This window comes from Crocuta crocuta, unplaced genomic scaffold (genome assembly GCF_008692635.1).
Source record: "Crocuta crocuta isolate KB4526 unplaced genomic scaffold, BGI_CrCroc_1.0 scaffold222, whole genome shotgun sequence".
Taxonomy (NCBI): Eukaryota; Metazoa; Chordata; class Mammalia; order Carnivora; family Hyaenidae; genus Crocuta; species Crocuta crocuta.
In genome coordinates this window covers 158,653-174,118 of record NW_027528806.1, presented here as the reverse complement: position 1 = coordinate 174,118, position 15,466 = coordinate 158,653, and the positions used below count along the sequence as shown (strand labels likewise).

Here is a 15,466-nt window from a genome sequence, read left to right as displayed (position 1 = left end):
CTGTGATCTCCTCTCCTTCCTGAGAATTATGTTACGAGATGACCCAGTGAAGCCAGTTAAATCAGGATTGAACTACGTTATCTTTAGCGTATTTGTGTGCGCTTTCCCACTCTTTCTAGAAGACACTCTCCCTGCTTCTTTACCTCACTAGCTCCTCTTGTCCTTCAAAACATAGCTTCTTCATCATTTGGTCTAAGAAGATTTTCCTGAACCCTCCAAGGGCTCCCTCTCAAGGTACCTCAGCATGCTGTCATCAGGACTCTCATCTTGGACTGTTGTCACCACTGTATGTGTCTGATGACAGAGGCTGCATATTATTCCTCTCTTCACAACATGTAGCAAAGTGGCTGATAAAAGTGGGTAGTGTTTGCAGAATGAATAAAGATGTAGCAGAAGTGCCTAATTAAATAAAGCCACACAGACATTTCCATGGAAATTTCTACCAGAGCCTTTCTGGTAAGGTTCCTTGATCTCTTTCTCACTCTCAGTCTCTTGGTCTGTCTATCTCTGTCTCTCTATGCCTACATGTATTGCATGTTGGGATAGAGGTATGGGCACTTGAAGTTGATTCTGAAATACAATCAAAAGATCAGGCATCCTTCTCAGTTCCCTGCTTTATCCAGGCCACTGCAAAGGCAGACATCAGGGGTTAGAAGCACGTGGTAGTGAACAATGTAGAAGAGCTTAGACACGGGGGTCAGATAGGCAAGGGCTCACGTCTTAGGTCTTCTACCTCCTAGTGATGAACCTCTGGGCAAGCCGAGGATTTGCCTGAACAAGATAATGTGGGAAGAGCTCATGGAAAATCCATCCATTTTGTTTTTCTGCCAGTCTTCATTTCTTACCCCATAAGTACCATGAATAAAGATGAAAAATCAGACGTCTTAGACAACGCATGAATTTATGTAGGACAATACACCATGTTTAGTCAGTAGGGAAGCATCCATTTCATAGAATCTCTCAGTAGAACAGAGACAACTTCATCTGAGGTTCATAACTCAGCTGTCTTGGGGGTGGGGAGCATCTACTAGTGAGAGAAGTGGCCTGAGTCTGCAACAATGAGCAGGGGTGGTAACTATGGGTGTCCGTGCCATGCCTAAAAGCAGTCAGTTTCAAACCGAAGCCTAGTCTCTGCCAGACCAGCAGAGACCAGCTGCCCACTTGGCTCCAGGGATGGTCGATTTTCTCTCTTTGATTTTCTGTTCTTCATTTTTAAGATCATTTGTGGAAGATCACTTGTGGCAGGACTGGATCTGTATTTAGGCTTCCCATCTCCTGCCCTCTCTTTTTCTGCCATTCTTTGACTTCCTCTCCATTGTTCTGTGATTTTCGAGATGCAGCTTGGCTCAGTGGTTAGTGTGCTCTTGGAGTGTGGGTTTGAGTTCAAGCTCTTTCCCTACCAACCGCATGGGCTTGACAGATGATTGAACCATCTTGGACTTATATTCACTTATCTATCAAAATGATATAATAAGAGTGCCTAGATGGCTCAGTCGGTTGAGTGTTGGACTCTTGGTTTCAGCTCAGGTCATGATCTCACAGTTTGTGGGTTCGAGCCCCACATAAAGCTCTGTGCTGACAGTACAGGGTCTGCTTGGGATTCTCCATCTCTCTTTTTTCCCCCACCCTTCTCAAATAAATAAAAATAAATAAATAAATAAACTTTTAAAATGAAATAATAACAATGGGGACATACCTTATAGAACTGTTATTATATGTATCTTATAGATGTAGCTATTTATATCTTCACCTAGTCATTAGGACAATCCTTCTTAAGATCACCCTGTGTGAGATAGTTTCCAATTATGTCCTTGAAAGTGATAAAACCACATATCTTAGAAAATTCTGAAAGTCATATATTTTTATAACATTTTTTAATGTTTTATTTATTTCTGAGAGCGAGAGAGAGAGACAGTGTGAGCAGGGAAGGGTCAGAGAGAGAGAGACAGAATCTGAAACAGACTCCAGGCTCTGAGCTGGCAGTCAGCACAGAGCCCAACGCGGGGCTTGAACTCATGAACTGTGAGATCATGACCTGAGTCCGAGTCGAACGCTTAACCAACTGAGCCACCCAGGCACCCTGAAAGTCATATATTTTTGAAAATCAGTATGCTTTCCCTCGAAGTTGTCCAATTGTGGCAACTTCGCTCTGTGCTGATTCCAAAGGTTAAAGTTTATTCTCTTACTGACGTACCGAATTGTAAACTGATGGAATATACTTTCCATATTTTTTAATATCAGCTAACTTTCTTCAGAACTTCAACAGGGTCACAGTCCCTAAACTTGTAGTTTATCTATTTATGTTGAGAGAGAAAGAGAGATATAAAGTGTACAAGCTGGGGAGGTGCAGGGAGAGAGGGGGAGAAAGAGAATTCCAAGTAGGCTCCATGCTGTCAGTGCAGAGCCCGACATGGGCAGTGTGAGATTATGACCTGAGCTGAAATCAAAATTTGGACACTTAAGTGACTGAGGTACCCAAGTGCTGCACAAGTTTTCTTATTAAGATGAATGCTGTTGGGCTGGTTTATACTATTTTGGCAAATCTAAGATGAAAACTTGGTCATGAGGCTAAGTTTTCTATGTGGTTTTTGAACTGCCCCGGATTCAATCCCCAAATGGGAATTTAAAAGTTGTGTTGAGTGATGGTATGTCACCTGTGATGACAGCATCAGCTGTGCCTGTTAGCCACTCATTTGATAGACTGCAATTTGGATATTTAAGTTCTGTACTTGTTAAGGTTCTGTACTTGTTAATCTACTAACCAACCAGTCAACTAGCAAAAGCTTCATTTTCTTGGGTTGTAGAGGAAGGTTTAAAGAGGTTTCTCCCTGTGCCTTTCCTGTCCTGGCTGCCCTACACCATACCCAGGCCACAGCCACTCACCTCATCTGCGATGCACACACCTCCTCGCTCTCGCACCAACTTGAAGGCTTCCTTTAGAAACCCCTTGGGGTACTGAACAACTCCATTCACCCCCTGCAAAAGACCAAATCAAGGAGTCCTATAACAGCAGCATAGCCATTTGAAACTGGTGCCAAAAAAAGGAAGATAGATCATTATCATCATTAGCATTAGTAATACTAGCAATTTTTAAAATGGTCTTAAGAACTGTTCCAATTATGCATGAAGAGAGGGGCCATTACTCTCATGCCATCCCTTTTGGGAAAAGGATGCAAATGTTTATTCTCTTCTGAGATTAGAAACAAAGGAGGTTAAGGGGATTTGATAAAACTGAAGAATGGCACCGCCTGGCAGTGTGGGTATTAAGCAACCAAACATTGTTGGGGTTTCCTTTTTAGAATTTTAGGAATTCAATCATTTCATTTATCTTTTCAGCCCGGCAATGCAGGAGATGGTCTTTGAAGGTCAGTCAAAAATCAGGGCCCCTTCTCTTTCAAGGGGACCGAGAGAATGAATTGAATTTGGAGAGGGACACAGCAATGTTCACTTAAATATTTTGGAATTCTCTAAAATGTATGAATTTAAACTCTCTGATCATTTAAAACTCAGCCAATTAATTAATGGCTAAGGTCAATATACCCACTTGAATCGGTTCTGCAAAAAATCCAGCAATTGATTTGGCCACAGAAGTGTTCAGAGTATCTTTGAACTGTTCAATGTACTGGTCTTTTGCTTGGCAGCAGTCTGTGAAGAACAATCAGAACCACAAACATAACAGTTGAAGATGTGAAGAATGACATTCAGAAGAATGGGGGACACACTGAAAAAAAGAAAACCTGATGAGTAAACTGACTAGAATCTTTAGAATACAGTAAACAGGATATGAGGGTATAGATTTCTGAAGGAAGAACTTTATATCAGGACAACCTGTACTTTGGTTTGAGCAGAGAGATGAGGATAGTTGTAAAGACATAAACAAACCACTTCAGTCATGTCCATTTGCGGGGGAAATGCCCCAAAGTATCCTTGAGTCTGATATACACAGCTGTTTCACCTAAGGATACTCATCTTCTCAACTGGGTAGATTTAATTCAAATGTAATTGGGTTTTGGATTTAATCTATTTGATAATAACTCCATTTTCCTTTTAGTGCCACTTAGTCTGATGTACAATTTTAAAGCTACAAAGTGTCTCAGTCTTTAGAGTTAATAAATATGTTTATAGAAGAATTAGAATCCAGCCTAAAGAGGAACGCACTAGAGCCAGATAGCTTTCATCCATTCATCTAACAGGGGAGAGGAAGCCTTCGTCTCTGGAATACAGTCCAAGGGTCCCAGATCATTACTGAAACTTCAGAATTTTTAGCCACACCTCCACTTTGATTCTAAACAGTACCACACAGTTTCTGAACTTAAACCCATGTCCTCGGACAGCAGGAGGGCCACCGAGGGAGATGTGGAGGTGGTGGAAGCTCTGGCCCCAGTAGCATGAAAGCAATTTGAGAGGTGAGTCACCACCTACCATCCTTGTGCTTGCTCAGACACATGGATACAGACCTGTCTCCTGAAATCCAGAGATAAGAGACAGAAAATATCTGTCATCATCATCATTAAAAATTAAGCATAAATATATTTTATACTTCAGCTCTTCATTTAAAACCAGAAAAAACACTACCTGGCCCCAAACATGTTTTAAGGTACATATGATGTTTGGGAGAGTTCACTGACTGGTCAGTTGGAATTAGGGGTTGGAAGTGTGAAGAAAGGAGAAAGGAAAAGGATAGCAAATCCAGAAAGCTCATTTTTAGCATCACTTATATTGCCTAAGGAGCAGAATATACTAGATAGTAAATCTATGCCTCTAGAGATTCACTTTTTTAGTTTTTATTAAGAAAGGAAGAGAAAAGGGGCGCCTGGGTGGCTTAGTCGGTTAAGCGTCCGACTTTCGCTTAGGTCACGATCTCGCGGTTCGTGGGTTCGGGCCCCGCGTCGGGCTCTGTGCTGACTGCCAGCTCAGAGCCTGGAGCCTGTTTCGGTCTGTGACTCCCTCTCTCTCTGACCCTCCCCTGCTCACGCTGTCTCTCTCTCTCTCTCCTAGAAATAAATAAAAACATTAAAAAAAAAATTAAAAAAAAAAAGAAAGGAAGAGAAAACAGCCTGGGATGACCCTAAAGGATGGATCATTTATCAAAAGATATAATTTAGAAATTTAGCACACCCATCTGTAACTAGAGAGATGAAAGGGTGGAGCAAAATCAACCCTAATGGCTTACATCTGGACAAAACCAAAATGAGAGCAGGCTTTGCTTGAATCTGTGAGAGACCTTTCGTGATTTGTCCCCCATCGCCCACAAGTTCAGTGATGAGAGGGGTCACGCCTTGTAATCAGCTTTTTACTTCATTTTACATTTACTTCCTTATGTAAATGGGAAGTTCCTCATTGATGTAACTCCAGGTCAGGCTGCCTCTGGAGAGAGACGTGGTGCAGTGGCGTCACCATGACAACAAAGGTGTGAAGAGTGGATGTTCTCCTGGATACTAACCAAGCAACTGAGTAGAGATGGTGGCATAGAAACAGTTAAATAGGGTGAAGAGCGAAGAAAGAACAACATTTAAGTGAAAGGAAACTCATCTTGGCAAAAGGTGAAGAACAATGACACGATCAGGACGAGGTCTGGGTCACGGTGGGGCTGTGGGCTTTGGGAGGTGGATGTCATCACAGGTCGCATCTGGGATTCGGGGCCTGGAATGAACACTTGGAAAGACAAAATCCTCACAAAAGGATAGAGGAAGGGAATGAAATCTACCACAGAAACATCTATTTCAGGTTCACGACCTGGACTCCTGCTTGTGCCCGCATGGACAATGATGACATAATCCTGAGGTGAAAGCACTTTCGCCAAGATTGGTACCTGTAAGCGCTCAGTGAACACACCCTAAGACAAACTGTGAACCGGAATCTTCTGTACTCAAAGTACTTTACGCGTTGGGTTGCATTTCCAAACACACGAATACACCTTTTTACAAAAGACCAAACGCTACTCAGTTCCCAAAAGCCCTGGAGGACTGTGAAGTCCCTTTTTGTATTACAGTTCTGTTTAAATATATATATCTGTCCTGAAGGTATGAGTTAAGAGAACAGCTGACTTGAGACGTGCCAAAGACAACAGTTCAGAGGAGCAGGAAGGTATGTTTGTCACTATCATTTGGCTTCCAGATGCCACTGGAGAGATGGCCGTGGGGTTCTAGAATTTTCAAATTGACCTAAAGCAGAGAAAGCCTCAAAGAGGAAGGAGGCAGAGAGGTTGGAGAAAGAGAGGGACACACGGTGCGGAGAGAAGGAGATGGCCAGCTCCTGAGTGCTTCTGCCTGCTAGGCTCTATGCCGCTGGTTTTGTGGTCAGATTGAAGTCGATGAGGTGCATGAAACCGAGTTTAGTTCTTGATGCCATCTAGGTAGGATACTCAGGTATGGCTCTACAGGAACACTTGGTATTGCTATTATCTGCCTTCCTGTACCTTCCTGTATATCTGCTATTATACTCCCTTTCCTCTCTTGATCCCATGAAGCCTTATAAGAAGCGGTTGGGGGCAGGTGCTGCTGTCTGTATCTTATAAATGAGAAAGTTGAGGCGACAGCTTTGCTTGTAGCTGAACCAGCTGGAGCGGGGAAGCGGGTCCAGGTCTCCTGACTTCATGGGTCTCCTCAATCCTGGCCAGCAGAACAGGAGTTATTTTTAAGCCTGGGTTCATCTTGCTGGCAAGCCAGTGTGAACAAGTATGGCCTTAGGTAGGGAGCAGCGGTTTGGAGTCAGAAGGCTTGGGGTCAAGTCCTAGCTCTGCTGCCTCTCAGGTGTGGATGGCCTTGGTTTCCCTATTTTTGAAAGTGGTGAGTTGTTTTTTTTATACAGCTTTAAATTTCCTTAGAGTTTTAAGTTCTGTGAGCACGGCATCCTGTTTCAGTGCTCATTCTTTTATCGCCCTATCTCCCTTTTGCCATTATCCCATCTGAATTTTAAGGTGACTATGAATCTTCTTCCTTTCAAGCTGATTTCTAAGACTTCCATTTGCATTCTTTCAGCCCAGTGACTCAGGCTGTTCCATTAAGTGTGTTCGGCAGAAGCATTTGGCTCTTTCTTTCAGCACTGCTTAGGGGCAGCTATTCAAAGGTTCTGAACTGTGCCGACAAGCACAGGGGAGACTTGGTTAGCAGAGAAGAGATGCTGCTTCCACACCTCCTCTCATGGTAAGAATAGGTAGAGAATGCAAATATAAATGCAGTTGATAAGTGGAAACTTTCTTTTGAGAAGGCCTTTAAAACTTTTGCCAGAGATGTCAACAGCCTTTGGCAATGGCCTTAAGTTTTGACATATGCTCTCATTCTGGCTGGTGTTCTGAGTCCCTGGGGGAGCTTCCTGACTGGAATTTTGAGATTGCTGAAAGCATTCTTTTCCCTCTCCCCTTCCTCCACTGGAAATTGATAAACAATGCCACCAACCTTGTTTTCTTTTAAAACTGATAGCAAGGCTATTGCTAATAGAGCTGACAAAACTTTAATGAAGTATCAAGTGGGAGTCTGTGTTTAGCTTGGCTCTGATGGCCAGAGATGCTCTTCGCCACAGCCAGATAGCACAGCGGTAACAGGCATGATGCGTGTTGATTCGTCGAGGGCTTGCTTTCCAGTTTTGTTTCCTTTGGCTCTTCCCTTTTCCATTTTTTCCCGGATCTATTCACTGAGTGACGGTTCAGCCTTTCTTCAGTTTCATTCCCCACCCCCCTTCCACCCTGCACCTCCCTCCCTGCCCAGTTGAACCTGGTGCACAGCTGCATTTCCTAATTGTTTGCACTGGAGAATCTCGACAGTGGCTTCCTCCCCAAGGGCCACGGAAAACATCGGGGCACATTGTCTGCAAATGATGAAAGAAGGCAAAACTGTGAAGACAAGATAGCCAACTTGAGGGACCATATGATGCCAGTCAGTGTAAGAGGGCTTCTTTTTTTGTTATTTCATAGTTTATTGTCAAGTCGGTTTCCATATAACACCCGGTGCTCATCCCAACAAGTGCCCTCCTCCGTGCCCATCACCCCCTTCCCCTCCTGCCCACCCGCATCAGCCCTAAAAGGGTTTCTTAATGTGGTATTGAGATTTCTCCCATACTCCTCTCCTACTTAGGACAAAAACCTAATACTTTGGTTTGAAAAGATAATGTTTTTCTTAGAAACCAGTTATGTAAAAGGAAACTGATTTCAGTGCCAGCCTGGAAACAACTTGCTCAAGAGTCTAGTGAGTAAGGGCATCTGAAAGAATAGGAATAATTAAGTATCAGGTTCTGACGCTCAGGTGGGTACAGCAACTGAGAACAAAAGGTGAGGACTACAAGGAAGGCTCCATAGAAATCCTATGCATTTGAGGCTCTGAGAACTAATCTCAATGCATTTATTTGTGGTTTACCTGATTTTATTTAAAGGCAAAACAAATTGTAAAAATCCCTATCATTAATTAGTACTCAGACTCTGAAGGCCTTTCTAATAAACATTTCCTACAAGTGGGCTTTGGTTCAACTAAGTGAAATTTGGCCCTGATTAATGATGTTCTTCATATGCATTTCTGATCCTAATACTGGGAACAGCTGATCAATCATACCACATACACAACAGCCTTGAGAGAAACAAGACCAAAATCTCAAAACTCACCGATTGGCAGCCCAGCCCACTGGGGAGATCAATCCTGAAGGACCCTACATTTGTCAAGCCAAGTGTGTACGGACTGCACCCATGGTAGCTGCCTCTGCAGAGAAGAAACAATGAGAAGATGGGGTCAAGTTCAGTTTTCTTTGACTGATGACCTGTGGACTATTTATTGACTAGCACAAAAGAGAAGATCCATGAAGGCCATGGAGATAACAGAACGCCATTAACATGCAACTCCAATGATTTCTAAGAAATCTTCTAAGGCTATGCCTGGAGAACTTACTTATTTGTCTGTTCTGATGGTGTCATAGATATGAAATTGTGAAAGGAGGATTTGGAGAACATGTGGGCAAGTGCTCTGACCTTGGCATCTGCCCTACTCAGTCACTCTTAAGCAGTGAGACTCATCTTTTGGCAACATGTCAGGAATTATATATTCGATGAGTATTAGTCTTTGAAGTAGTCACCTTGAGAAGCCCAATATTTGTTCTGTGATGTCGCTGTTGTGCAAATGCCTCATGGACCACTTTATTTGGTGTAAAAAAAACAAACACAGGTTTTGTTTCTTTTTGAACCGGAAACTATCACATTTAGTATAAATCATCCTGATGACCCATCTTGGCTTTAAATGAGTTTTGGCAATTCTCAAATCAAAATCACCCTTACATGAGGATTTACGATTATTAAGACTATTCAAAAGGGTGGTCATCTATCTTGAAAGAGGAGACACAAGTGTGTGTTGAACCCTAGCAACACATGTCCGCTTTGAATAGATCCAACACTTATCTGGATGTTTATATTCTGGGAGGTTTATTTGGTTAAAACATCAGTCACATTTTTTATTGCCGTATTTCTTTAATAGTAAATGTTTCCTTATGCATGTAGTTATTATAGGGCCTTTTATATGGAATGTGCAGTATTGGATGTGCTGTGGTCATCAGATCTTCTTTTGAAATGAGACAATCTATGGCCAGACAAGTGAAAGACTGGGACTATCTCTTCATTCGTTGTACTTTTACTATAGGTCATTCTTTGACATAAACCTTACCAAAAGAAAAGTGCTATATAGGGGCACCTGGGTGGCTCAGGTAGTTAAGTAGCAGACTTTGGCTCAATACTTACTCTGTGGTTTGTGAGTTTGAGCTCCACATCAGCTGTCTGCTGTCAGTACAAAGCCCACTTCAACCTCTGTCTCCCCCCTCTCTCTCTGCCCCTCCCCATCTCATGCTCTCTGTTTCAAAAATAAATAAACATTTAAAAAGGTGCTATATAAAATTACCCAAAGGAAGAAACTGTAAGCAAAATGTTAAGTTTTCTATTACTTTTAATGCTAACATAGCTACCAAGGGTTTGTAATTAATCTATTACATTGTCAATTTTCAAAAGTCACCTAAAGAAGCAGAAATGTGTAGGTTCAATATATATCCTCTGAATGCAGGGAGAATAAGAGGTGAAAATTTGGTGCCGCTGGCACTCGGAAGTATAGGGCTCCTGATCATAAGCAGAGATGAACGTGTGTCCACTGTAGTATGATAGAGCCATGAGTGTCTATGCATATAGACCAGTCACTCACCACTTGGCATAGATCATGGTCAATACCATACCTTCAGAGTCAAAAAACTGTCATATGACCATCTCCTTAATTTTAGAGGAGGCTCTATGACATAGGTAGTACTCTAAGCAGTTTCTTACCCCAGTCAGGGACCCCTACCTTGGATTAGGCCAATTTAGATGGGGTTATCTACTCATAAAATCTTTTGGCTGATTCTGTCCCAAAACCTAAAATTAGAACAATACTCCTGGGAAAGCTCCCTTCCCCCTGCCCCATGCTATATTTTAGTGATGCCCATTTAGTATTGGGGTAAGTCAATGTTATCAAAGTTGAACATTCCAAGGTATGATTACCTGAAAGAAATAAGGTCTGTGTTATTTGTGTGTGCTCTGGCCATCAGCATGGCTAGGTCATTGGCTTCTGAGCCACTGTTCACAAAGAAAATGACCTGGAGGGAAACAGAAGACACAAGACCTCATACATTAATTTCTTTCTTTCTTCCCCAATTAATTCAAAATTGCTAATACTGTGTGTCCTAGCCTCTAATTAGGAAGGAGAGTTCCTTTCAGAAAAGCAGTCCAATCACTTAGGTAGTTATTAATTCTACAGCTTTTCACTGAGCAGCTGTAAGTGCTAGAGATACAAAAATGGCTACAGATTGTGCCAGTTGTGAAACTTCTAGATTTCACTGGCTTTATTCAATGCTCTACAAAATGCCAAGATGGGAAGACCTGGTGAAGGGTACGTAGTGGTTAGTGGGCGAGTGGATCTGAGGACCAAGTTGTTGAGCTCCTGAACCACAACCACCTGATAGGGCTCTGAAGGCTTGGACAAGGCAGGTTCCCTGGTCCTATAGCCCCAGAGGATGTCCCTGCTTGTCTGTTTGGTTTGCGTGTATGTTGGGAAAACAAGCAAACACACAAAATGTGCAGCTCCTCTTGGCTGAGAGAAAGGGAAGAACTGAAGGAAACTGGGTCCTCCGGGCTCAGGGCCTGGGAAGCATGAACTGATGTCCTTGCTGAAGTCCCTGCTTCTGCGACTCTGTGAGCATGACTGGGCCGGACTTAGGTTGCAGCTAGTCCAGCTTTCTTCATCTTTTGCAAATGGTATAGTAGATAGAGAATCTAATAAAAGCCAATACCAGGTACTGGGCATTATATATATACACACACATCTATAAAATGTACTGTACTATATATATAGTATATAGTATGCTATATACAGTACTATATTTATATATTATGCATGTGTGTATTATATATATCTACAGGTACTATATATGTATTCTTATATATATCTTAACTTATTGAATCCTGAAGTGCAAATCTTGGCTGACATTTTAGCATCTCAATTCAGTTAAGAAACAGTTATTTCAGATGCAGAAAACCATCTCATTTAGCAAAAAATGTCTAAATGCATCTTAGATCAAATGAATTGAATGGGATATTAAATTTATTTTAAAAAATGGCTCTGCTCTGGGGACACCTGGGTGGCTCTATTGGTAAGGGTCTTACTCTTGATTTTGGGTCAGGTCACCATCTCATGGTTGGTGAGATAAAGCCCCATGACAGGCTCTGCACTGAGAGCCCAGAGCATGCTTGAAATTCTCTCTCTTCCTCTCTCTCTGCCCTTCCCTTGCTAGCACTCTCTTTCTCTCTCTCAAAAATAATAAACATAAAAACATTTCTCCACTCTTTAGCAGAAGACATACAAATGACTTTGTAGAGGGGCCCTGGAGCAAAGATATGAAACCTGTTGAGGAACATAGAGGAGAGTGTCCATAGAGGAGGGCTGGGGCTTCTTCTAAGTGATTTTGCAGAGATGTGACAGTGAGGAGAACTTTGAGAGCAGGCAGAGGCTTGGAGGTGACTGGTGAACACTGGCTGGCTTCCCCAGCAATCCATAAATTCCTGCCTTCTCCTTGATTGCTTTCAGATATGGCTATTAGCTCACTATTTCAGATGTTCAATACATGGACAATATTCCCTGTCATATTCCTGCTTCCTAGGGCAGCTATCCTGGGATCATGAGACTCCTGTTCCTTTGAGCTGGGAGCATCATACCTTTAGAGGCTCGGGAAGGAGCGCCAAAAGCTTCTCTGCAAATTCATGGGCTGGAGAGTGGAAAAAGAGGGCACTTGTGTGCCACAGGCGTCCAAGCTGCTTTTGTGCCACTGCGTTCACCTTCCTGGATAAACATGAGAGCTGAGTTCCCCATGCAGCCAGTGGGCATGTGCTCACAACACACACACACACACACACACACACACACACACTCGCACACACCAGACATTGAACCCAAATCTACGGCTAGTTCTCAAATAGTTTTAAGAGGCTGATTTCATCCACAAACGAAGAACTGTAACCACTAGAGCTGTCTGGCAATGGGATGGATGCCTTGAAAGGTAATGAGTTCTTCACCAAGGGAAATGTTCAAAAGGAGACCAGATGATTATCTCTTACAGGTTTTAGAAAAGACAGTCCTATTTTACGAGGGAGTTTTGGACATAGATTCTCTTCTAATTAGGTTTTCGTATTAAATACCTTTCAAACAGTTTCAAAACTAATGACTACATCTAAGTCCAGAGGTCTTTTCATTTTATTCTTCTGAAGAGTTACAGATGCATCAAACACATGTATACAATCTTCCATCAAAGGAGATTCTAATGTCTGATTTCTAATAGTGGTCAGTTTTGAAGAATATTTTGTAACTATGAAACCATATCCTGGGAAGTATCAGAAAGTTAATATTGAGGGACAGTAAGAACTTAGGCTAGATAGATATGTAGGACCTGACTAGGAATGCCTTGAAAAGATAGGTCAGGATATTTAAGCTTGATCCAAAGGGTCAAAGGTACACACCAGTTCTGTTTGTTATTAATAATTTTCTCTAAAACAAGAATCAGTGTAGTGGTTAAATAAATAATGAGGAAATAATTTTGAGAAATACCAGTCCAAACAGATTTCTTTACTGCAGGACTTGCCAGTGCTTATATTAGACTAATACATATTATTTCTCTCCAGGAGGGAGATGGAGTTTAAAGTGCTTTTAAAACTTATTTTTTCACGGGCCACTTTACCAACTAACCTCTCCTGTGATCAGGGTTTCATGGCTCATTTTAGAAAATTGCTGAGAATCAATGAACACTTAAACTGAACTGATAATTGACAAAAGCATTGTTTAGCAAAGTGAATACGTGAGCCACATGAGGGTAGAGTGAAAAGAGTAAGACTGGTAATGGTGAAACCAGTCATGAAGGCAAGGTAGCCTTCCAGGTGTGCCAGAAAGAAGCTTCTAGACCCTGGGTTTGGTGAGAATCAGTGGGGGCCAGTAGGAGAGGAATTTCAGCAGAGGGAATGCTAGACCTCGGTATCAGGTTGGCTCCGGGGAGTGAAAGGCAGGGAAGAGTCAAAGATGACCTCACCATTCTTGCCTGTAACATTGAGGAAACTCCAGGATTAATTGAGACATGCAGCCAGTGGCCACACAGCTGCTTCACAGGGTCGGAGGCTCACTAGTGCACCTTGAACAAATGAATATGGAACTAGAAACATTGTAGTGGAGGTATGATGGATTTGGTGGCAATGTTGGATTTTAACTAATGGTGGAATATCATGGGGTGGGGTAGGGATGTCCTGGAGGCTGTGGGAAATGTAGGGCACCTTAATGCCCATGCTGGGATTATTAGAGTTATTATAAGTAATAGCTTGGTGAGAGATCAAGATGAAAGAGAAAGTTGGGGAAGGGTGCTGAAAATGTCACAAAATGACCAGGATGGGGAAAAGGGATGGGGCCGAGTCTCTGGGCTAAGTATTAAGGCATGAGGAAGGTATAGAAAGAAGAGCAGAGGGCTAAGAGAAGAGACTGGGACACCCTGAGTCAGGGGGTCAGAGGGCAAGCTGTAGGGTCAGAGGGAGATCAGGAGAAGCACAGAGGTCATGAAAGCATTGGGTGGTGGACTAACAGGGAAAATGTCAACATTATTCATGAGAATGTTTAAAATTTTTCTCTACTTTGTTTATTGTTCCTTCCTTCATGTGTGTTTATTGTATGTTTATTTGTGTTTATTGTACATTTGATTTTACATGCTCCTTGGAACCTTGCATGGGACTAGTGCCTCCCAGAGATAGAAACAGGAAGGTTATGGGAGGAATCGGTGAGGCCAGACCCTGGAATTAAAATTCGCTCCTACCACCTGACAGCAGCTCGAGAAGAACTTTTGACAGAAGAGCCCATATTTACTCAATTTTTTTGGCTTGCTGCTTTATTTTGGTCCCACTTCACGTGAGTTTTGTTGGTTAGATTATGAAAGGCAAGAGAAAATAGGCATTAAAACGAGATAGTGACATCAAAGCCAAGAGGACCACAGAAGAATGGGCCGAGAGCATTTGTGTGGGTGCGTTGATGACCAGGGTCTAGAGAATCTTAGGATTAATGCATCCAAACATTTCTAATGTAAATTTCCAGCTCTGATTCCATCTTTCTCTTCCCATCCTTTCTTTCCTCATCCATTGATCAGGGGTGATGGAGAGCCTTAGGCTAGAAGTGATTTCTCATTTCATCATCCCACACCCCACACACCCACCCCATGGCTCTCTGAGAACTACCTGCCCTTCCCTTCTTTCTGCCTTTTTCTCAGTGCATTGCCTTTCTTTGGAAAGCTGATACTAGCAAGGGCAAACACATACACAGCAGTGCTCCCATCACATGTCATGCTGCCTGTGAATGAATAACTCTTGCATTGTCAGGAAAGCAAAAAGTGTGGTGCTAAGAGTTTTTGTTACCCAGGAAATAGCAGGGAGTGTGTCAGCCATAAACTGGGCTATGCCTAATGAGAGAGAGTTTTTAAAGCAGAGTTCTCAATCTTGAACATGAGCGCTAGCCTGTACTCATTATATTCTTCTGGAGTAAAATGACTGGAATTTAAGGATACTCACGGGTGGCAGTGACCAACACTGACGGTGACAATCCCAGAAAAGCAATCCAGGTATCTGTTTCCCTCATAATCAAATAGCCATTCCATGTGACCCTGGTGGATCAGCAAAGGCTTCGGAAAATACGCAATAGGGACAGGAGCAAGATGCAGCTTGTGGATGTCCAGGACACGGTCGTAGGCGAGGGACTGTGAAGAGGCAAGATTGAAGTGTTTAAGATCCCCCCTTTCCTTAAGATCTCTACGCTTCTTACAGCATCACCAGCAGGTCATATGTTGTGCCTTGCCTCTCTACTGACCGAGTTAGGCTCTTGTGCTGTGCCCACAAGTGGCTGTATTTGCCCCAGGTTCCCTCCTTGCTCCGGGTCCTTTCTCTCAAGGAGGGGACATT

General features: G+C 42.6%; 1 protein-coding gene across 1 annotated transcript in view; it reads right to left on the bottom strand.

Annotated features, from left to right (window-relative positions):
- Positions 1-15,239, bottom strand: part of AGXT2 (alanine--glyoxylate aminotransferase 2) — a 36,243-nt gene extending 21,004 nt beyond the window's left edge. The window contains exons 1-7 of the mRNA XM_077755793.1: positions 15,080-15,239; positions 12,206-12,329; positions 10,496-10,590; positions 8,594-8,687; positions 7,713-7,806; positions 3,545-3,645; positions 2,884-2,976 (exon numbers count right to left, since the gene is read on the bottom strand). Coding sequence (XP_077611919.1) covers positions 2,884-2,976; positions 3,545-3,645; positions 7,713-7,806; positions 8,594-8,687; positions 10,496-10,590; positions 12,206-12,329; positions 15,080-15,165 — 687 coding nt within the window. The 5' untranslated portion in view covers positions 15,166-15,239. The remainder of the gene's footprint in view (positions 1-2,883; positions 2,977-3,544; positions 3,646-7,712; positions 7,807-8,593; positions 8,688-10,495; positions 10,591-12,205; positions 12,330-15,079) is intronic.
- Between the last annotated feature and the right edge of the window lie 227 nt (positions 15,240-15,466).